Here is a 21808-nt window from a genome sequence, read left to right on the forward strand (position 1 = left end):
GTTCGCCTGGAGTGCCGACGGGTGCAGGACGATTCTAGGGTTTTCCTAGCGTCACTAAAGTCATACTAAACTCACTAAATAAAGGAGTGACGCTAGGTTTTCCCTGCACTGCCTGCCGTGGAGGCAGTATATTATCTCTATGCGTGGAGGTGCAGGAGCAAGCGGAAAAAGTGCAACTCTGGTTCCAGGATGGCGGAACCGACTTTGCACTGCTGGGAAGTGGTTCAGGAGAGAGGTGCAGGGTGCACCGAACGGACCCTTCGGGACATCTTCGGGATCGGCTTTCGCTCGATATTTATGGAGCTTGTTATTTTTTGTGTTTTAAAGCAAAGCTTTCTGCTCTGCCAGCCAACGGTTCTTTTGCGGCGTGCGGAACAACAAACTCCCAACACGGCGGAGGCGGGGAGGGAGGGGGGTTTCATTCGCGGAGCACAGTGTAGATGGCGCGGCGAATTTACCCAGTGATCCCCGCGCGCCGGAGCTGCTCACCTCGGCGGGAACACGGATGTTACTGTCTGTACAGTGTGCCCGCGCCCTGTTTGAACCACATCATGCGTAAAAGGTACAGGGTACTTACTGCAGGTAGTTATCCAACTGATCCGACCTTGTGTTCTTCCACACGCCACGAGCCACTGTTGCTAAATAATTTGTAAAGGTGCGTGTCTCTTAGCTCTACCCTTGTTAAGTTTGGGTCCGGGAGCCCACGAGAACTACTCTACACAGCTTCTGGAAAGTTTATTTCATGCTCGGTTCGCGTGAGAGAAGGTAATTTCACGTCACTTCATATGGTCGCAATGCCAGATGGAGTAAGGTGAAGGCGTCCGCCTGAACGGCGCAACGGTGTGCTGGGCACCCGCACTTGCACAAAATTCAAAGCATCGGTTGTCACTTCTGAAGGCGCCTCGCTTGCGGGCGGCTCGGTGTGGTATGGGTGGCCGGCAGAGACATGTACAGCAGCTGCCCGAGCATTCAAAAGCATTTCCTGTACCTCCAGTGACAGATCATGAGTCCAAGTCAGCCTTCTTGACCAGAGAAACGTCGGATTTGTTCATGGCTTGGAAACCTAAAAGCTACCCTTGCCAGAATCAGGGATTAGCATGAACCACTTACGCTCCAGATTGCACCGTTGCCTCGCTTCTACTTTGTGACGCAATGACTACATCACGAGGAAATGAAAGGGAAACAGGGGAGAGAAATGCCAGCTTTATTTGCTTCAGCATCACCGAGCAAATAATGCATAGTTTCTCGTCGAACAAAAGTTGAGAGACCTACAAAGCGTGATAGTTAAGTTAAAATAAAGTTTCATTCAGCCTTTAGTGTCCCTTCAAGGATGCAAAGCATGAATAATCTCGACATTAGTTATTTGCTCCAGGCCGCTGTACTGGCGTCTGCCTTAGCAGAATTCTCAGAGGTAGGGCTGTTTGGAACTAGTGCTGAAGCTAAAAGTGATGCCGTGTGGGTCGCCTTCTCCTGATTACATTTTGGCAGTGCAGTATCTTTGAAATAACCGGCACGTTTGTGTTTAAATAGAAATTTTTCCCATTGAGAAACGCATACCACTTGCAGGACCACAGCATCAGTTGCAATAATCCGAAAATAATTTGGCATGCTCTAATTAACAAGCTTCGGCTGTGTGTTGTGTAACAGCGCCTTCACCAGTGGGTCTCCCTCGCGGCATATGCTACCTTATAAGGGCCTTAAATCATTTGCAGTTCGAGCCCCGTTGATACATCAAAAAACTGATTTTTGGACGTTTGTGTGTGTCAAACAAGAGGGAGAGAGAGAGAATAAAGCACAGAAGATGGTCACTCGAAACTGAAATGCATAAGCACTCTTGAATTGATAACTAAAACGCCATGAATAGATGTGTTCAAATCATAAGTGAACTCGTAGCTTGTGCAGCCCCAGATGGCCAGATCACATTCACTGCACCACAGCTGAAAAATTTTTATGCTCAAGAGTGGGGCGTGAATTTTTCTCATGAATGCTACTTTGTAGTAGGGAGCGGGATACCTTTTAACACCCCACTCCCCACTTTGTTCTTCCTCTAGCCCTAGATCACTGCGACACGCGCAATCTTGCAATGGTGAATGAGAACAGTACAAACAGCAGCCTCATTTCTTAAAAAGGCTACAAACCGCAGGGTCATGTTCAAGTAGCTAAAGAAAAAGCTTTGGTAGTGTCACATAACCCACAAGGGCAAACAGGGAAGACCCAGAGGCCATTGCAGCATCAGCTGGCCAAGAGAACTCCTTGTCACTGGTGCCACCGGCAATTGGGCTCAATGTGACCACACGGGAATGCTTTAGAAGACAAGTGGCCCTCAAAGTTGCCTCTCATGTCGAAGGAACGAACGTTCTCGCAAAAAAACAAAAAAAGCAGGTGGTTGTTGATTTTTGTATCGCGGTTAGGTAGTCTCAGTTCAAGGGATGCACTGCCGACAGACTGCAGTCCATGCCGGCAAGACAGAAGGGAACAAGGCAGCACTGCAAAGCAAAGAGCAAAGTCTACGCCGGGCTGACCAACCGTTTAAGAACCCTCTCGATAATCGGTGTGGATTCTCAGGCAGAGCGTCTGGAGCAAGAATAACTACGTACTCTCGATTGAAGTCAACTTCAGTGGATAATAGCTCCAGCTGATGGCAAAGTTCAAAGTAACCAAGTACGTTAGTTCTTTCACTTCTTGCAATTTGCGCGGAAATATAATCTATTCAAATAAAGCCTTTCCGGTGCATGCTGCATGTGAGGCACTTCAATAAACCGTTTTTAGGTTCCTGGCTCTCACGTCATTCCTGCAAGCCCTTCCCAAAAATGATAATCTTTTCAAAGGAGAGTTGGCCAAGAAGCTAAGCGGAAGCGGGCCTTTTGTCTTTGTGAATGCAATACTGGCCACAAAGCCCAACAAAGCATTCAGAGCACTGGTTGTCCCACCATCGTTCACCAGCCAACATGGATAACTGCAGTATATTCTCCGGTCACCTTGAGCTTTCTATATTTTTGGAAAAAGCCTGCTTAAAGGGCCCCCGAGATGGTTTTCAATGTAATTCGGTTTGTATCAGAAATTGGCTCTTCCCTTTTAGTAAAGGCAAATACAGAAGGAAGTAAACACATGCACTCATGCCAGAAAAAGTTACCACAGCTCAACTCCGCAATTACGAAATCTCTCAACAACAGAATTCTCACGACTAGAAAACATTTTCAGATCCACAGTGAATGCCCATAGAAACCCATGTATTTCATATCTCTCAATAACGAAATGTTTTTGGGCAGCAATCCCACGATAACGAAAATTGCCAGCACACTTCAATCTGCATGCTTTCAGAAGCAGTTGCATGCACCGGAAGTTGCCATGTCCACCTTGTTGATTGTTTAGACTGTTTTTTTTTTTTTTTTCAGGTGCTAAAAGCGTGTCTACGTGTGTCTCACTACGCCGACTTTGAGCCACTAGTACACTTTGTGTGTCGTGCACTGTCACACGGATCGTGTGGTGCTGCTTTTGTGAAGTGCATGCAATCGCGCGGTGCGCAGCAAAGCGATAGACAGCATGTTTCTGCCAGCAGGGATGCTGCCCTCGGCCAAGAAGTGGAAGTTTTTGACTCTTTGCAAGAAGAAGAAAATCATCAACAAAGTTGAAAAAGGACAAAAGAAGATGGACATCGCTGAAGAATACGGCATCGCATGCAGCTCACTCTCCACATTGTTGAAGAACAAAGCCGCCATTTTGAATGCACTTGGGAGTGGTACGTCTGTGCATTCGTAGTCGTCGATAAGGCCATGTTCGCGTGGTTCACCGAACAACACGCCAACAACGTGCCACTACCTGGCAAAGGGCTGCAGCATAAGGCAGTGGACTTCCCAAGCATTCTCGGACATGAGAACTTTCATGCCAATGCTGGCTGGGGCTAAACTGATTTAAAGACGAACAAGACACTGTGGCAAAGGTAATCTCCAGAGAACCGGCAAGCACCAACTTGTCCGAAACGTCACTCACCTTGGTTGCAGCCTCACAAGAGATACGCAACCAATACAAGCCCGAGGACAAAACAACGCTGATGAAACCTTGTTTTATAGAATGCTCCCATCGAAGATTACGGATTTTAACAGCCAAAAATGCCGCAGAAGGAAGCATAGTATTCTGTGTGTAACTATCCTATTGCGTGCCAATATGGATGGCAAGGACAAACGCCCGCTCCTCGTCGTCCTTTAAAGGGAATCGCACACTCCCCGTTCAGCAGACTTCAGATTTGGATGACCCGGACAATATTTGCCAGCTGGCTTGAGGTCTGTTCTGAGGACATGCAGAAGGCAGGCTGACCACTGTGCCTTCTTATGGACAACTGCAGTGCTCACCCCACTGAGGCTCAGCTGATTAATGGTCACGTGCTCTTTTTCCCACCAAACTGCAATTCTCGGCTACAACTGCTTGAACAGGAATTTATTCAAAGCTTGAAGTGCAGATACCGAGAATAACTCATTGGGCACATGCTGCCTAGTTGGCAGCATAAGCACGGCACCGTGAACCCACTTATGGCACTCGAGATGCTGGCTACAGCATGGACTGCCACACGACCAGCGGCGATCAAGAACTGTTTCGACCATGCAGGTTTCTAAGCCACCCAAGAGATGCCACATGAATGTTTGACAGCGCCACCCTAATAAATTAATACAAATGTGCACGATGATGCAGATGCTACTGCTGTGAACATTGTGGCTGCATTCCTCAGCGATGCATGTGGCACGTTCTGTTCCCTAAGCAAGAACGTTTATAGCAGCGGTGGTGTCGACTACTTTATTCACACTGACAAAAATGTGGTGGCGCACGAACAGCTGACGGACGAGGCTATTGTAAGCAGTGTGCGTGAAATGGACAATAATGAGGACAAGGGTGCAAGCTTCAAGGGAAAAATGACCAACACGCGCACTGTATTTAATGCTTTTGACGCAATTCGGACATCCCTAAGAATGCATGACGACGACATCGTGGTGGACTACCTGCGTTGCGAAGAAACATCCATGCACTCACTACATGGCAAGGATTGCCAAGGCAAGTTGAGAGAATTTTGGCATTCATTTTGTGTTTTGCTGACCATTTTCCTTTTCGTACTGTGTTATTCCGTGGTAACGATATTTCTTCGTTTTATCACCAATTTCGTTATTGTGGGGTTCAACTGTAATGGAAAACGCTGGAAGTATGACGTCATTGTCTAACAGGAAGGAAGCATTTCATCGTTGCCAGAATTCATATTTATTCAGTTTTTCTATGGCAGCGCATTTACCTTAACCAATCTGTTACTATGATTACACTCATCATGCTTGTTGGAAATGGGCACTGCAGAGCTTGGCAGATAATTTAACATGTCACAGCTGAATCTACATCCATGCACAATCCAAGGGCTTGGTGCCTGATCGTTTGAAGGAACAGTAAATACCTCAGCCAGACATGTAATGAATACACAAAAAATAGAGGACAAGCATTTCTCCCCCACTAATTGAGTTATCATACGTGACTAACTCCTGCCCAATGCAGGAAACTGCTCGACTATCAGAGCAGTGGGCATTTCCACTCAAATGCACCATACTAGAAGGTACTATGATTGTGCATTTCACATGCATTGGCTGGATCTTGCTCATTCGTGTCCACTGAGGCTAACTAAGCAGATGTTACTTGCACTTCTGCAGCGAGTCCAATTCACGCCCCAGCAATTAGCTAATCCACAATGACAACATTAGTTAGGCCAAGGAAAACATCGAAAATAGGCAGCCGTCCTGTCTGTCTCGCCGTCAGTCCACACAGTGCTGTGCTAAATGATTAATTTACCAATAAGGAAAGCGTAGCTAATCTGCATTAGAATGCCGACCCCCTCAAATCCTTTTATACTTTGAGGCAACAAAGGCGAAAGGTCTAACTGCAGCTCGGCACAAGTGAAGAGGCATTGGTCAAGTTATTGACTCGATAAAGTTTTCATTGCTTTTTTTTTTTCAAGACGGGCAATACAGGGCTACCATTATGCCCGCTACATTGCTACAAGCTGTGAGACTTCTGGTTAAAAAATTTATGTAGCTGTCGTGTTGCAGCTGCTCAATAGCATACTTAATCACCGAGCCATCGACACTAAACGTTCTTTTGTACACCATTTACACATACATGAACGCCACATTTAAAGGGACCCAGAAAAGCCTTTTGTAAAAGTTACAAAAGGCCTTTATTGTCGCGTATTACCACTATAGCGATGCAATGCCATTGGAATTAGTGATCTACATTCAGTATTAGTTCTACTAGCTACATTCAGTATCTACTAGCTACATTCCTGCGCCTAGGCACGCGTCCATCGCTGCGGACCCGCCTTTGCCTCGGGATCTCGCAGGAAGGAGGAAGAGCAGCCGGAAGCCAATGGCAGTGACGTTGCCGGCGACCGACGATCGGCCAAATCAGGGGGGCACCTCGCTGTTGCGTCAGCCGCGGTCGGTGTTGCATCAGCCGCACTCGGCTCGCTGAGGCGGCGCGCTCATCGGCTGAGAAAGGCGATCTTCACAAATTGTTTACAAATTATCCGTACAACGTATGGGGCTCCCACTTGGCTCAAAAATCCCCCGTTGTGTTCTACCATCTGAATGCATTTGGTTGCCACCTTCACAAAGCTTTTCTGGGTCCCTTGAAGGCGTGAGCTTACTAAAAAAAATGCATTTTTTTCCAGTTTCCTGGTGGCTTTACATTCACAACAAATGTCTTGAACTAAGGTTCGACTAGTACGTGATTAGTTGCAGTTCTACAAAAGCCGGCGCATGGCGACACCATTGAGGCCAAAAGGCCCTGTTGCGGGGCCCCTTTAAAAGTTCTGCATCGCACTACTCGTCAGTACCCCAGGCCCCACTTGCGAGTACTACTTCAAGGTTTTTAGGCTTCTGAAGAGCATGAAGCTTCATGTGGGCCACAAACTGCTCCCTCGCCAGAAGGCCCGTCTCACAGGTGGTGCACTCAAAGGGCTTGATGACCGCATGCAGGCGCTGTTCGTGCTTCACGAGGGCATTCTTGTAGGCGAAGCTCCGTTGACAGAAACCGCAGACATGCGGCCTCTCGCCCGAGTGCATCCTCTCATGCATCGCGAAGGACCACCTGTAAAAAAACTGCTTATCGCACACGTTGCACGTGTAGTGTTTATGCGTTCCGTGCGTTTTCTCGTGCGCGGCCAGGCTACTCCTCTGCGAGAACTTTTTGTCGCACACTTTGCACACGTAGGGCCTCTCGCCCGTGTGGACCCGGACGTGGCGCGCCTGGTCCGACTTGTGGGCGAAGCGTTTGTCGCAGACGCTGCACGCAAATGGCCGCTCCCCAGAGTGCGTTGTATCGTGCTTAATCAGGGAGGCCTTGCGGGAGAAGCTCTTGTGACAGACGGTGCACGTGTAAGGCTTCACACCCGTGTGGGTTCTCTCGTGCTGCTGCAGGCTGTACTTGCGGGTGTAGCACTCGGGGCAGAATCGGCAGGCAAACGGCTTCTCTCCCGTGTGCTGCCTCATATGGGTTTGGAGGTTGCCTTTCCACAGGAAGTGCTTGTTGCACACGAGGCAGACGTGGGGCCCCGCCTTTTCCGTGACGGCCGAGTGTGCAGTCTGGCTGTTCCGCTGAAGGCACGGTTGGAAAGCCTGGAGGCTCCTTTCGAGTTGTGTTGCCTCGCGGTCATTGAAAAATTGCCTGAGTGGACAGAATCGGACACAAAGGAAACGGTTAAGTGCAACATGAACACACGAATTGGACACAGCCACTGCATCTAGACCTAAAAATTTTGCAACGGTGAACGAATGCAACAATTTTTTGCACAACACCGTAAGAGCCACAGGCAGGGTGCGACACCTCATATGTACCTAGCTACAAAAGCAAGCCTGTCACAAGAATTCACAAAACTGCTTTCTACGAAAGCATTAGCCCCCTTCTCCCCTACACTAATAAAAATTACCATAACTGGAGCAAATCTGCAGCAAATTGTGAATGGCTGGTGCACTGTATGACTTCGCAACACCACTGGGTTGGCAGAGCGGTGCATGCCGCTTGTTCAGCATCAACCACAAAGGAGTCCCGTAAACATTGGCCCAAAGGCTTTGCAGAATGTTAAAAAGAGATGCAAATAACCTAACTCTTAGAACTGCACCCGCTGCAGTGGCTCCGTGGCTAAGGCGTTGCGCTGCTGAGCACGAGGTCGTGGGTTCAATTCCGGGCCGTAGGTGCCGCTTTTCTGATGTGAGGCGAAAAGCAAAAACGGCTGTGTGTACGAGATTTGAGCACACATTAAAGATCCCCAGGTGGTCAAAATTAATCTTGAGCCCTCCACTACAACGGGCCTCAAAACCTGTCTGGCTTCAGCGCTTTACACCCCATAGCCAATCAAGTTCTCTGTTGCTATGCCCAAGAGCCCTGGCCAGTCACCCTTGTTAAGACTACACCATGGCTCTTACAGAAATGTACTTTGATACTCGCCTAGTTGCCACTTCTGTAATTAGCATGCACAAGTTTCTCACGTAGGCCTTAGTACATGTCACTAACACGATTCCAAGTCAAAGGCCACAACGCAATCATTAGGCCACCCTGAGTCAGCCACAGCCATTGAGACGTGGTGGCACTGAGCATGCATGCATATCTCCCATTCCGAAAGCCCTCGGTTCAACTTCCATCGGGAACCAAAAGAACCCAACTCAATTACTTTCATTTGCTAGCACTATCTTTCCTGAGCCAAGGGCCATTTGGTGTGCCCCGTCTTGGCCCTGACAACACCCAATTTTCGACCCATCCAGTCGGCCAAAGCCTTCGCCTCCTTACCTAGAGCAGTTACGAAAGAAAGCAGTGGCGTGCCTCCCTTCCACGCCGCTTCTCGCAGCCTCTGGTTCCGCCTTTTGTTGTGACAATAGTCCACTTTTGCATCACTTCCTCCCTCTCGCAGTTCCTTTCCTGCCTCTGACGACCGACATCTCTGCCTTGCTGCTCTCACCGCCGGATGGCCCCGTCGCGTTTTTATAGTAAAGATTCACACTTAATCACAGCGCGAAAGACGGGACAGACAGTAGAATAACCACAGGACAGGCTCTGTCCTGTGGTTATTCCACTGTCTGTCCTGTCTTTCGTACTGTGATTAAGTATGTACACGCACCAACTCGCCCAACTTGCAACTGCAAAGATTCAATCTAGAGGTGTGCGAATATTCGAAATTTCAAATACAAATAAGATAATCTCTTTAATCGAAGTGTATTTGATTCGAAAAATGCATATTTGGAAGTTCCAGAATATTCGGTCACATTTCAACATTCTGGAAAAGTCGAGCGAGTAATGTATAATGTGTGTGGTGCTCATCTTCCGAATTTATTCTAACACGCCTTTTTTTTTTTTTTTTCAGAAAATACACCTCAAACTCAGACGTGTTAGACCCGAGTACTAGACGAAACAGCGCTAGTGCTCACTTATCGTTATCGATGTAGCGGTGCAACCTTCACCGCATGTTTGCGTGAGTAGAGTGTTGAGGAATGTGAAAAATTGTGGCAGCGCCCAACTAGTGAAACATGCCACCCCCCATGAAGGCATCTGTATGCTGGCTGACAGGTGTTACACACCACCAGGGTGTGGGCGCCCACGCATGTGTGCACGCACCAATAAAAAAAGATGTGTCTTGGTACGTGCAGGCAAGGCGCAAAGGTCGCTCATGTGCGGGGGTATGGAGCTCCCCAGGGCCTTGCAAGCGCTTCTTGTGCCAGCAAAAGATAAAGTAAGCTTGCAGATAGCAGCGCCCCTGCTTCACCCAGAAAAAAAGATAAAAGCAGCTAAGGTAGTACCCAGAGCTCTTCGATGCAGGCCGTTGGGAAACTCTGCCTCAAAAAACGTGCTGCCCCTGGAACCCCCCCGCTTTGGATTGTGCTTGTGGTGGCACCGTGGCCACCACAAGCACTACCCTAAAAACACAGTAATTGTTAAACCTGACAATTTAACGGACAACTTTATTTTCAAGGCGCATAGTTTTTTTATTTTTGTACTCTCCTATGTTATTCAGTGCTTCCTTAACTGTGGTTTTTTGTTGCGACTGTTTCTGCATCTCGACCGATTGGCGCTTGTGCGAACACTCCGGCACAACATAGGCCCAACCTGAAGCACTAAATTTGCAGTTGGCGCTCAGCCTACATCAGACTGTATGCCAAAACTAAGCCAGCATCTGATCAAGTGGCTCTAAATAATCCTTTCAAGCTTGTGTGAAGCCGTCAAAGCGAAATTTTAACTCTTTTTTTGCCACCGGAAGACCGCAGATGACATGCAGCAGACGACACTGCGCAGACGACAATGCATCTTGTTGACCCCACGGTCGCATTTTTTTACTACTCTTGGTTCGAATGCACATAAAACACTTGCGTGGTTGAACACCTTTGGATTCTTTGGCACAACAAATTTACGTAAGCACACAAATACCATTTTTTGCCAAGGTCATCGAGCGGTGAGCCATGTTGTATAGTGTGTTTTATGACCAACAGATGGCACCACCGTACGGAAAAAATCCAAAAGAGTAGACAAATCGCGGGGCCACATTTTGATGCATGCGGCCTATGGGAAGTTTCGCAACTCCTACATCAAGGAACTCTGGGTATTACCGCGCAGTGTGCCCCTTTCTACAGGTAAAAGGATCACCGCTCCCCGACAGCCTCTCACTGATCATGTTTATTTTTATAAGTTTAGGCGACTTCGAGTTTCCAAACATGGCCTCAATGCATGGTTTGCAACCACCGACTGTGTGACGTTCAGTCGTTGCCACCGGTGCCACCTTTCGTACCATTCCACGAGCGTACAATGCCGCACTTTGTGGGGAGCCAGCCTTGAAGCACCCGCAACACTGGTGATGGCGTCACGTATGCACGGGGAGCGAACAATGACCGGCCGGACCTCGTCTGTTCCCCAACGCACCACCTCTGCAACCCGCGGAGGGCATAATAAGTCGAATCAAGCCCCTGGGGTCCCCTTCTCCACCCGACACCAAGCAATTCGGCTGGGGGAAGCCGCCGCAGGAGAAATCCGATAGCGCGCTGCTGCATTCCGCCCCGAGAACGAGACGGGGAAGAGCGCCGCTCCCTGCACCTTCCGCCAACGCGGACCAGTGGGCCCGCAGCTGCACTCCGAGACCACCTGCACAGCCCAGTGGAGTACGCGTCCCCCGGCTCGAGCGCTCCAGCCCCCGATCCAGCGGTGAGTGGGTGCCTCCCGTGCACTTGGGCGCCAGAGCGAAGGATCTCGCCTCCATGGCCCCGAACCTGCCACCCGCCTGGCACGCTTCTACCTGACCAGGAGCCCAACGACCGCCTCGTCCTTGAGACTGGTGAGGGAGCCGACACTGTTTAAGCCCTCATTGATGAAACATAACTGTTACCTGTTCATACCCGCTCATGTCTGTGCCTCTTTTCCTCTCAAGTCGGCGTGGACCCACCCACAGGGGAAACAGTGAGCCAGCCCTTTAAGGGCCCGTCACAACTGCATTTACATAGCTGCACAGCGCAGAATTGCATCGCAGCGAGCTAGCGCAGCGGTGAGATAATGCGGTGATTTCGTTGCCACTTCAGAGCGCAGCCAGTGTGCGCTTCACATGAAGTTGATGCGATAGGAACTGCGTTTGCTGCGCTTCTTTCGCAACCATGTAAATGCAACCATACGTTGTATGTCGCAACTTGCAGGTGGCGTGAGCTGACCTAGTGCGTAATAAATGAACTTTGTCTATCTGTCAATGGCTTGTATTTCAAAAACATTTGTGATTCTCTTCTTTTTTGCATTCGTTTTACGGCACATAAAACGTGCATGCTTTCTAAGCACGTGGAGCAGTTAATTTTTTATCCTGCATGATAATCTGTAACGAGCGCATAATTACAGGTCTAATTAACTCTTTTGGGACCGCTCCATAGGCCATCGATCACATATGATCGATGGTCTCACGAGCCTGCAGAATACAAATTTTCGCTCGATGGAACACCTAGCGACATCTAGGAGATAGTTTGAAAACTATAGTTTTCTCTTTTGTGAAGTTTCTTTTTTTATTGCCAAGCGGCAACGCATCAGATATTTTATTCTGGCGGGCAATAGTTTCGAATGTAAACAAACATGGCGTCATACTCGCGTGAGCGCGATAAGAAATCCGCCTCATCTCGTCTTACATATCTTCATCTTCTACTGTGGATTTTAACGATGAGAGTGGCAGTGAAGAGTCGGAATGCGGCTTTAGAGATCGGATTTCAGCTCGAGTGAGGATTCAGATGTCGATCAGCCTCGAACATCAAATCGCGCTCAAAGGTGGGTGTTGGTTTCGGTTTCAATTGTCTCTGGAGTAGGTATGTGCGCTTGAAATATGTTCTGGCTGGTTTATATTTGTTCGCTAGGGTGTTAACTATCTATGGTGGTGATCTCCTGCCACCATCTCAGAAAGGGATCAAGTTTTCGCCGAGACGAAAGCCCAGCGTGTACCTGGGCGATGACGTAGCCATGGCCCTAGTGCCAAAGAGATCACGCACAAAACAAAAAACCAGTTACACCTAGCTGCATCAAACTTTCGCGATGAAGAAACAAAGCATTGTGTTAGATTTTGTATATCCTGAAATAATTTTATTCTTTTTTACGCTTTTTTCTGTCTTTTTCTGTAGTTTTTTTACAAAGTTCTTACTTTAAGATTTTCTCATGGTTCTATTGTCAGTGTTGAAGTAAAACTTGGTATTGTATGTCAAAGAACATATAATTTGCTGCATTTTGGTATATGCTAAGGTAGGATGGTGCCTTTGCTTTATGTAATAAAAAATTTGTAGCGAGACCTCACTTTTTCATCACTTTTTCGGGCGGTCCCGAAAGAGTTAATTAGCCTGCTGCACTGCACTAAAATTCTGTTCGAACCATTTATTTTGTAAGGGTAAAAAACATATCTGATATTGGATTCGATATTTGAAGTCAGTTTTCTGCCTTAATCATATTCAGTTTGTATTGAAAAATTACATTTGCACACCCCTAATTTAAACGGCCCACTTAGAGAAAAAGCTGTGGGCACCTGTAGCAGCGAAACAGCTCCCAAAAGCAGAGATGGAAACCCAAGCCCGCACCTCTGTTGCGCCAGCAATGCCTGGCCCTGTGCAGAGAGAGCCGCTGCGGCGTCTGGCGGCAGCGAGATGTGGCTGCTGCTCTCCCCGGCCTCGAACACCGGTGCGCTGCAGGAAAGGACAAAAAAAAAGCGGAATTACTTGAAGGAGCACCGAGTGGCATCCAATTGGCATTTATACCCCTGTCACACGGGCTCTTTCAATCGCGATTGAAGTGAATCGCGATCGAGTTTTCGAGCGCACTCGATGCACTGCCGCTGCTACATGGTATGTTTAAATTGCGATCGAGAAGTTGCACCGGTTGCACTCGTGTACGCCAGATGGCGCTAACAATGTACTTGCGGCCGGCATCTGGTAACTTCACGCTCGTAGGTATATGTAACTATGTAAATGTTACCGCATGCTTATTTGGGTCAAGTTACCATATTTATTCGAATATAAGGCGAGGTTTTTTTCCAAAAGGTGCGGTCTCAAAGTCATACCCCGCCTTATATTCGAGGCTTAGTATCCCAATATGCCGATATTGGTGTGACAGTTTTGGTTTCCACCATCCAACCATTTCCAAGCTTCCAAAAGAGTCCAACGACACTGTTGGAAATGTAACAAACAAATTTCAGAATAAAACGCATAAAATTTTACACAAAGGCAGCTTGCAGATAGTAATTACCGAGTTTCCGTAACTGCAAGGGTATTGAATAGTTTGCGATACAGCAGAGGTCATGGCAGCAGACGCCTTCGACCATGTCAACAAGCTGAGCCAGCTCTCGGAGTCCCCGCTGCAAAATTTTCTTTCTCTGTGCTTGTTTCACGCGACCAGCGCAATGGCGAGTCGTCGTTGCCACTACGATGCAGCCTTCAAGAGGAAAGTCATAGCAGAGGCGGAAGTCACTGGAAACGTGGCGGGTCGAAAGTTTGACGTTCCCGAAAACAACGTGCGTCGTTGGGGCAAACAGAAGACGTCGTTCCGCAAGTGCTGCATTTCAAATGCTCTTGATGCCGCCGAGGACAATGACCTCTTTGAGTGCGCAAGTGACCAGGAAGATTTGGATGCCACCACCTCTGAAGACAGTTTCTAAGTTGCACTTCCGTCTCGCTCCCAATAAATATCGTTGTGTGCAGATAGTTCATGGATACTTGGTGTCTGCTTTAATGAAAGGTAGGGAATTTAGTTGCCTTTTTTCTTTCGTTATTTCGCCTTATATTAGTGTGCAAACTTTTTTTCTTTTTCTTGGGTCCTTCAACTCCACCCTCGCCTTATAATCGTGACCGCTTATATTCGAATAAATGCGGTATTTGACACAATTTGTGGCGTTAGTTGAAGTTGTCACCTTCTGTGCCATTACTGAGCGGGGACGAGAGTATCGCCGCTTTCGTTCGATCGCGCTTGGAAGCCTCGATCACACTTGAGGAACCAGGATTGAGTTCGAGCGGGATCGAGCTCGATCGCGATTGAAACTGCCACGTAGCAGCACCTGATTCGGAGTAAGCTCGATTTGGATCCACTCAATTGCGATTGAATGTGCCCGTGTGAGAGGGGTATTAAAGAGTTTCGTTCTTTTCCGCCTTTATTTCTTTCGCTGCTTTGTAGCGCTGTCCCTTCCCATTTCACCACTAGGTAGTTTGCCTCCATTATTGCCTCCCCCTGTTTTTTTTTCTTTCTCGGCTTCCTTACCAGCCCGCGCCATGCTTGTTTTCTTTGATGGTTTGCAACTCAGCAACAGCTAATGCAGTCCATTCTTCTTCTCTCTCCATGCAGCACAATGTCGCGACAATGAGTGCCCCTAAAAAGTGGTGATGCGATCAAAATAATTGTACAGGGAGAGAAACACATGGAGTCATAAAATCCGTCATTGCTCAGCCCAGCCTCTGGTTTCCCCAATAAGAGCCGTGCGCTGCCTTTCTCCCGCATGAATTGCTTGCAACCACGACTGTTGCAAAGCTTACCACAGGCCTAATGCTGTTACCGATTCCTGTAACGGCAAGGGCGGTGCAGGCAATACTATCGGCCAAACTTCTGTTGGAAAGTTGTTTCACTACAAAAAGAATTACACCGACACCCAGGCACCCTTTATAATGTAGTGATTGTGAAAGCAGCAGTGCCCTATTCCTGAATGTTTTTTCTTGTTGACTATCACCTTTTATCTTTTGCACTTTTTCCTTCCTCTTCTCTAAGTTACCATGATTTGGCACACACCCATGTTTGCACTGCTACGTGAACAGTACATTAAGCCAGGATGCACTGTTCCACTCCTCTAATATCGACTTCTGCCGTTAGCGTGCTCACACACCTTACGCAGACCTCAGTGCGTGTATCTAACACACATTTCTCGGTAACAATGCAGTCACTAGGTCCACCCTTTCCCTTTGCGCCTGTCTTCTTCTCTCACTATGGCTCAGCACACACCCACAGTGGCATCACAAAGCGAAGAGAACGTCCACCGTAGAATACTGAGCAAGTGCCCTCCCCCTTGACGCAGGCATAGTTCAAAAAATTTTGGGGAGAAGGCCCTTGGTCGGAACTGCCCCATAATTCAAAATGGAAGCGTAAAAATGTTCATTAAACCCCCCAGAAAAGAAAAAAATTACACCATCTCCCCGAAGGGAACTATGTGGTGATGCAAAGCAACCAGAGTCTGTCACACACCTTGCCGCTATATCCGAAGCTCCGGTCCAGGAACTTGCGCTTGAAACGTGCGTCGGCGCCGACCGTCGTGCGCACGGCTGCTTTCGACGCGCGGTCGCGTTGACGAGCGGCATCCCGATCCGCTTGGCGACGTTGGCGTTTTAAAGCGGCTTCTCTTTCTCGCAGTGTGGGATCCGCTGCTCGACGATGGCGTCTTCGAGCGGTTTCTCTTTCTTGCAGTGTGGGATCCGCTGCTCGACGCTGGCGTCTTCGAGCGGCTTCTCGTTCTCGCAGTGTGGGATCCGCTGCTCGACGCTGGCGCATTAAAGCGGCTTCCTTTTCTCGAAGTTTGGCATCCGCTGCTCGGCGTCGACGTTTGCGTTCTGCATCTCGAGCTCTCCTCCGCGCAGCCTTGTCTTCAGAGGTGCTCGCGGTTCTGGGAGTGACCTGGCTGGCGCTGGTTGAAAGTGTGCCAGCCAGTTCGCTGTCAGAATTGTTGGCGTCCATTCAGTTAATCGGACAAGCAGCCACTGAGGGAACGGCGCGCAAAGAGGAGGAGAGGAGGGAAGGAGGAGCAGCGCGCGCGCTATCGCACAGATGGCGTGGAGAGAGGGAGAGGAGAGCGGCGTTATCGCACAACTGGTGGGGAGAGGGGGAGAGGTGCGGATGGACGCCGACAGACACAGCCCCGAGCAAGAGGTGCTTCGCATCTAAAATATAGCAGTGCATTGGAGAGAAACACATTTTTAATAAAGATGAGTAAGACCGTTCAGCCCCTTTTGGGGCAATTACACGGTGCTCTCGGCAACTACATTCTTGGTCCTATTAGCCAGAGAATCCATTCTAACCATTGCCTGGTCTACTTCTGAGATATTGAACAAGGTGTATTCAGGTATTTGGAGGGTGTTCACGGCAGAGTGCCTCCAAGAAATGTTCCGGTGTCTCCTGGGTTTTGTAAGTAGCGCGACACATTGTAACGCCAAACCAGTGTTTCCATCGCTTGGTGTACCCACTTGGCGCAACAAGCGGGTACACTTGGTGTACCACTTGGTGTACCGCTTCGCACAACAAAGCTGTGCACTATTTGAACAACTTCTCCAGACAGAAGCCTGTTACCCACAACACGCCCTGTGCTTTTTTCAAGTTTATGACACTCAACAAGAGTGTCATCCATTCCTTCATGGAACACCAGCGCTCCGTCTGTCCACTTTCGCCGAAGGTTAGCCTGGCCAAAGTTCTGCTGCGGGAAACTCTCGTACTCTCTGCCCCACTCGCATGTCCTCTTACGATCTTAGCTGAAGTGGCGAGATGTCGTGTGTATGTTTTTTTCAGGCGTGGCAATGCCATTACACGACTTCAATTTTCTTATCTCTATACGCCTCGAGCTTCGCGATCGCTGCGCCGCCTGCCGCCGCTTCTCCGCGGCGTTGACGGGATTTGCGCTGCGTGACTGATAGGGGCTCGTGCAGGGTTTGGGTTCTATTTCGCTTCTTTTCGCCTTTCCGCACCTAAAAAAAACTTGTTATGGTGACGACTATAGGCAAAGAGTACGTTTAGGTCACTTAAAAAGCAGCTGCGAGTTCGTAGAGTACGCGATCGCCTGCAAGAGCTACCCGGGGACGCGGTTCTGCGCGCTTCGTCGCCGCTCTTCCGGGCGTCGGCGACGGCAGCAGCATATCACCCATGTCACCTCCAAAACAACAGGCACAAATGAATTCTACTGACTTCTCGTTTAGACCTGATACTGGCACAATGAGAGGTTGGCTTCATTTTGCAGCGTGGACAACGAATGCGGCTTCGTTTCGCATATATACGCCACAGAAAAATATGTTTCGGGGATGTGATTACCCAATCGCGGACAATAACTTATGCCTTTTATAAGAATATAAACCATGCGAAAATCTAAAGTATATTCCAAGCCTACGCGTCGCTAAATATGTGCCCACACACCCCATATAGCAAGAACCAAGGAAATGAAACCACAGAAAAATAAATGCTGTGCCAATGTGGAATTTAGAAACATAATAGCTCTAACGGAAATGAAAAAAAAACAGTGCAGCTTCTGGCATGCTAAAGACGTTCGTCTAAACTTAAGCCAGGTAGGTTTCACTAGACCAACTATACGCGAAATGCACTGCTATTTCGCGAGAAATCGGTGGGGGTAGGGAGGGGGACGCCGTGTACAAATGCGGAGCGGAATCAAGCAATGAACGTTTTAGTAATCCCACACATAAATCTCGCGTTCACTTTCCTTTTGTTTTTCTACTTCAACGAAGAGCTGATCGTACGGCGGACGCATTTTTGGAAGTATGCAGGGTAGGCTATTCAACAAGCGATGAAATGTGTAGTTGGAAGAGTGTGGTATATGTGATAAAGCCCTCTGCTTTCACTTTCTGGTTTATTCTGCAGGCTCCTTGTGCCATATGACGATATTTCGAAGCAGCATTTAGTCGCGGACGCGGATTATATTCTAAGCCCGTCTCCGCGCTGCTCGCAGAGGAGCAGATGAATGTTTGCGGGCGCTCACGTTACGACAAGATGACTTTGTCGTGTGCTGATCCCCGAGTATAATTATGTATTGTCCATCGTACTTTTGTTGAATATTCCCGAAATTAACACAGACTGGCTTGTAAATGGTGGTGATCAATATCTGAGGTATAATATTGGCAAACGTAACTGGTGTGCTGTCAGGTATGAGTGCTCCGCTGATTATGTAAGCGCACAAAACTGATTTAAACCGTAGTGTATAGCCGTAGCATGAACATCTGAGGAACCGGTAGTTACGGAGACACGGCTAGTAAATTCAGGTCAGTGTAACTACAATCGGCTCCATCATACGCCGGTTCTGCGACGCTGGCCTGTGGCACCCACCGAGCGCTTATACAGACCGAAAATACCACACTCTCGTAAACACACCCCATTTGCGAACAGAGTGACTGCTCCACACAAATATGAATTTCAAACGCCCACAAACGGTAAATCTCAGTCGTGAACGTGCCGCAAAAGCAGCGGCGGCACTGGGGAGCGGAGCGCGGACTCCCGCGCCTGCTTTCGAAACGGGCCGGTAGGGGGATTTCAGTGGCACCCCTACAGGCCGCGCTCGAGGCGTATACGAATGAATGTCCTGAACCACCATTGTTCCGAAGTCACAAGCACATTCGGCACTGTCAGATGACAATAACAAAATGGCGAGCGTGTGCGGAATTCACGGCATGTGGTGTGTTCTTGGATTGGATTTTGGATTAGACAAGAGTGCAGTGAAAAGAGTGCCTGGGCGGTTTCAGTTTCACTGGTTTGGGCCATCGGAAAGTGGTTGGGGGAGCTGGGGGCACTAGTCTGACAGTACGCGAAAACTGGAAATACTCAAATTACGGGACGGTGGCACTTGATTGGTATTTTACAGTAGTGGGAACGCACTCTGCTATCCGCCTAATTGCTGCACCTCTAATTAGCACACTAAGCTACTCATGCAGGCAGCACAGGTTCAATAGTTGAAGGTCACAGTGCATTCACCAGGTCTGCATGAAAACTGTACCAAGTTTACCCACCGCGGTGGCTCAGTGGGTAAGGCGTCGCGCTGCTGAGCACGAGGTTGCGGGTTCAATTCCCGGCCGCGGCGGCCGCTTTTCTGATGGAGGCGAAAAGCAACAACGCCCGTGTGTACGGGATTTCGGCGCACGATAAAGATCCCCAGGTGGTCAAAAATTAATCTGGAGCCCTCCACTATGGCGCGCCTCATGGCCTGCTCAGAGTCGGCACGTTAACCTTCACAATCAATCAAAACTGTACCAAGTCTGCCGAGCTGTGGTGGTCTTGGTAATGCGCACCAGCCCTGCTTTCCAAACGTCCCTGGCTCGAATGCTGTCCAGACCCAAATCCCCAACTTTCTCTTCAACTCAACTACCCTGTTTCTTTACTGTCTGAGCCATCGGCCATTTTGAGTGCCATCAGAGAGGACGGAGGGTATGAACAGGCACAGCAGTGTGCCTGTTCATACCCTCCTACCTGTGTTCCCTTGTTTTGTGCCATTTATTCTTTTTAAATATTCCTGGCTTTGCTCAAACACTAGGCTTGCTGTCCTGGGCTCCTATACGCTGGTGTTTCGTCTGCCCTGTGCGCCTTTCTCGCAATTCGAACTTTGTGCCTTATGTATTTTAAGTAGCACCAAGAGAGTACCTGCAAAAGCGTAGTAGCAAGAGCAAGCTGAACTAGCCATGGTCCATTTTGCGCTCCCTTCCGTTGGCCGTTTTCAGTGCTATGTGCACGTCAGAGAGGCTGGATTTTCGACCCACCGAGTTCACTAACCCTTCAACATTAAAGGGGCACTGACACAAACTGGCCGCATTGAAAATGCCTCTAATTAAACAACCGTCGCACGTTGAAGCAAATGAGGTTTCTACAGGTTATAAGTAGGTCACTAGCTACTTATCGCAACAAAAAAAAACAAGATGCGAAATTTTTGTGTCAGTGCTCCTTTAAAACTTGAGAGATGAGTACTTGGGTGGCACCAAAGGGGTGGCAGGGATGTTTCTGCACCAAAAGGATATTGCTATAAACGCAGACTTCAGGCTTGAGAAAACACCCTGAAACGCACTTATTTTTCTTACCACGGGTACTATTGAATGTGTTTAGAACAGGCATAATATTGAAGAAAGAGCTGTTCAGTAAGCAGCCAACCGGACTCACCTGTAGTGGGTAGCGCCATAGGCCCAGCTGTGCTGTTCCTCCGAAGCATCCACTGCGCCATCCCCACCGCCTCGAAAAGCGGGATTTCCACAGCGCACCTCGAAAGAGGCATCCAACGAGGAGCCGTCCGACTCGGCACCTGGGAGTACCGGAAGGGCAGAGCCGTGAAAGAAGAGGATGCTCTGAAACCACACGCAAGCTTCAAGGCCCATTTCAAAATGGTGGCCAGCACCCCAAAGCTCGCCTAATTGCTCAGCTTGTTTGCTCAGACTCAAGTCACCATTCTTTCGCACTTTTTACCATGCCAGAAGCACAGTAGTCTAAAAAAAAAATGAGCCTGCAAAGAAAAAGCAGCACCTCAAGCAGCACTGAACTTGATGGCTGTCAGAACAGAAACACTTAAAGTTGCTGCACAATTCATCAAGAAAGGTGCCCAGGACACATAGGCCAGCTGCAGATCATTAAAATGCGACGCATAATTTTTTTGTGTGAAAGGGCACACAGCTGAATTTAACTGAGAATGCTGGCTTACCACTACAGGTTTCCTCGCTCAATTTAATCCAGGCGTCAGCTTATTTAATCCAGACGCCATGTAATTTAATCCAGGTGCCAACAAATTCAATCCAATCGCCAACCAACCTAATTCCATCGCCAACCAAATTAATCCAGCTATTAGAACAATGTTCAGGAGTGTTTTGTGAGAGATTAGGCACAGCTCTCGAGACTTCTTTGCGCACGGTGTGGTGAAAAACGTGGTATTTCTTGATACATTATGTGAAAATTATCATATTCGCGCAGCTTAATGGACATTTACTAACACCCGCAGACCAGGAGAGTGGACTCGCTTGATCCGTTATCGCCGTGTGCTGCTCATCTACGAGATCGTCAGAGGTATTGACTGCTCAAGTTTTGTTATGCCAGCGTATTTCTACGCGAGCAGACGACACTTCTGTCGCAGCAGGTAACATTCTTGACGATTTCGCAGACAAGATTATAATTTAGAAATAATACTTAATGAAAAGCATTCATCAATTGAAGATCAGACTGCAAAGGGCATTCCAGTAATGTGTTTTTATCACAAAAGCTTCTGAAGGCATTGTTACGCAAAGAGCAGATGAGACTTCTGGCATGAGTTATCGACAGACGATCAGCTCACAGCACGCGGCACCAATGGTCTGCGCGTGTTAGTAAATGTACATTGTGCTGTGTGCATAACACATTTTGCACATCATGGCTCAAGAAACGGCATGTTTTCGCCACACCACACGCAACGAAGTCCGCGAAGCTGAGCCTAATTTCGCACAAAACACTCCTGAACATTCTTCTGATATCTGGATTAATTTGGTTGGCACTTGGATTAAATTCACTTTGGGTTAAGCCCTTTTGTGCGCCCCTCCTGTCTGTCGCTGTT

At 48.4% G+C, this 21808-nt stretch overlaps 2 protein-coding genes across 2 annotated transcripts in view; both read right to left on the reverse strand.

The window, feature by feature from the left end:
• LOC144142389 (uncharacterized) overlaps positions 1-21808 on the reverse strand; it is a 462336-nt gene that overhangs the window by 19324 nt on the left and 421204 nt on the right. The window contains exon 5 of the mRNA XM_077673870.1: positions 20398-20536. Coding sequence (XP_077529996.1) covers positions 20398-20536 — 139 coding nt within the window. The remainder of the gene's footprint in view (positions 1-20397; positions 20537-21808) is intronic.
• Positions 938-15994, reverse strand: LOC144142393 (uncharacterized). The gene is made up of 3 exons (XM_077673881.1): positions 15733-15994; positions 13092-13196; positions 938-7689 (listed from the first exon to the last, which is right to left on the reverse strand). Exons 1-3 carry the CDS (start codon positions 15843-15845, stop codon positions 6846-6848), a joined length of 1062 nt encoding a protein of 353 aa, XP_077530007.1. The 5' UTR covers positions 15846-15994; the 3' UTR covers positions 938-6845.

Source organism: Haemaphysalis longicornis, unplaced genomic scaffold, assembly GCF_048455015.1.
Source record: "Haemaphysalis longicornis isolate Haplotype H1 unplaced genomic scaffold, Haemaphysalis longicornis Haplotype H1 scaffold_6, whole genome shotgun sequence".
NCBI lineage: Eukaryota > Metazoa > Arthropoda > Arachnida > Ixodida > Ixodidae > Haemaphysalis > Haemaphysalis longicornis.

Coding starts and splice junctions, on each gene's coding strand:
- LOC144142393 (XM_077673881.1), bottom strand. CDS start 15,845: ATGCCGCTCGTCAACGCGACCGCGCGTCGAAAGCAGCCGTGCGCACGA. Junction 13,197..15,732: donor GCTTCGGATATAGCGGCAAG/GTGTGTGACAGA, acceptor CCTTTCCTGCAG/CGCACCGGTGTTCGAGGCCG. Junction 7,690..13,091: donor GCATTGCTGGCGCAACAGAG/GTGCGGGCTTGG, acceptor CTGTCCACTCAG/GCAATTTTTCAATGACCGCG.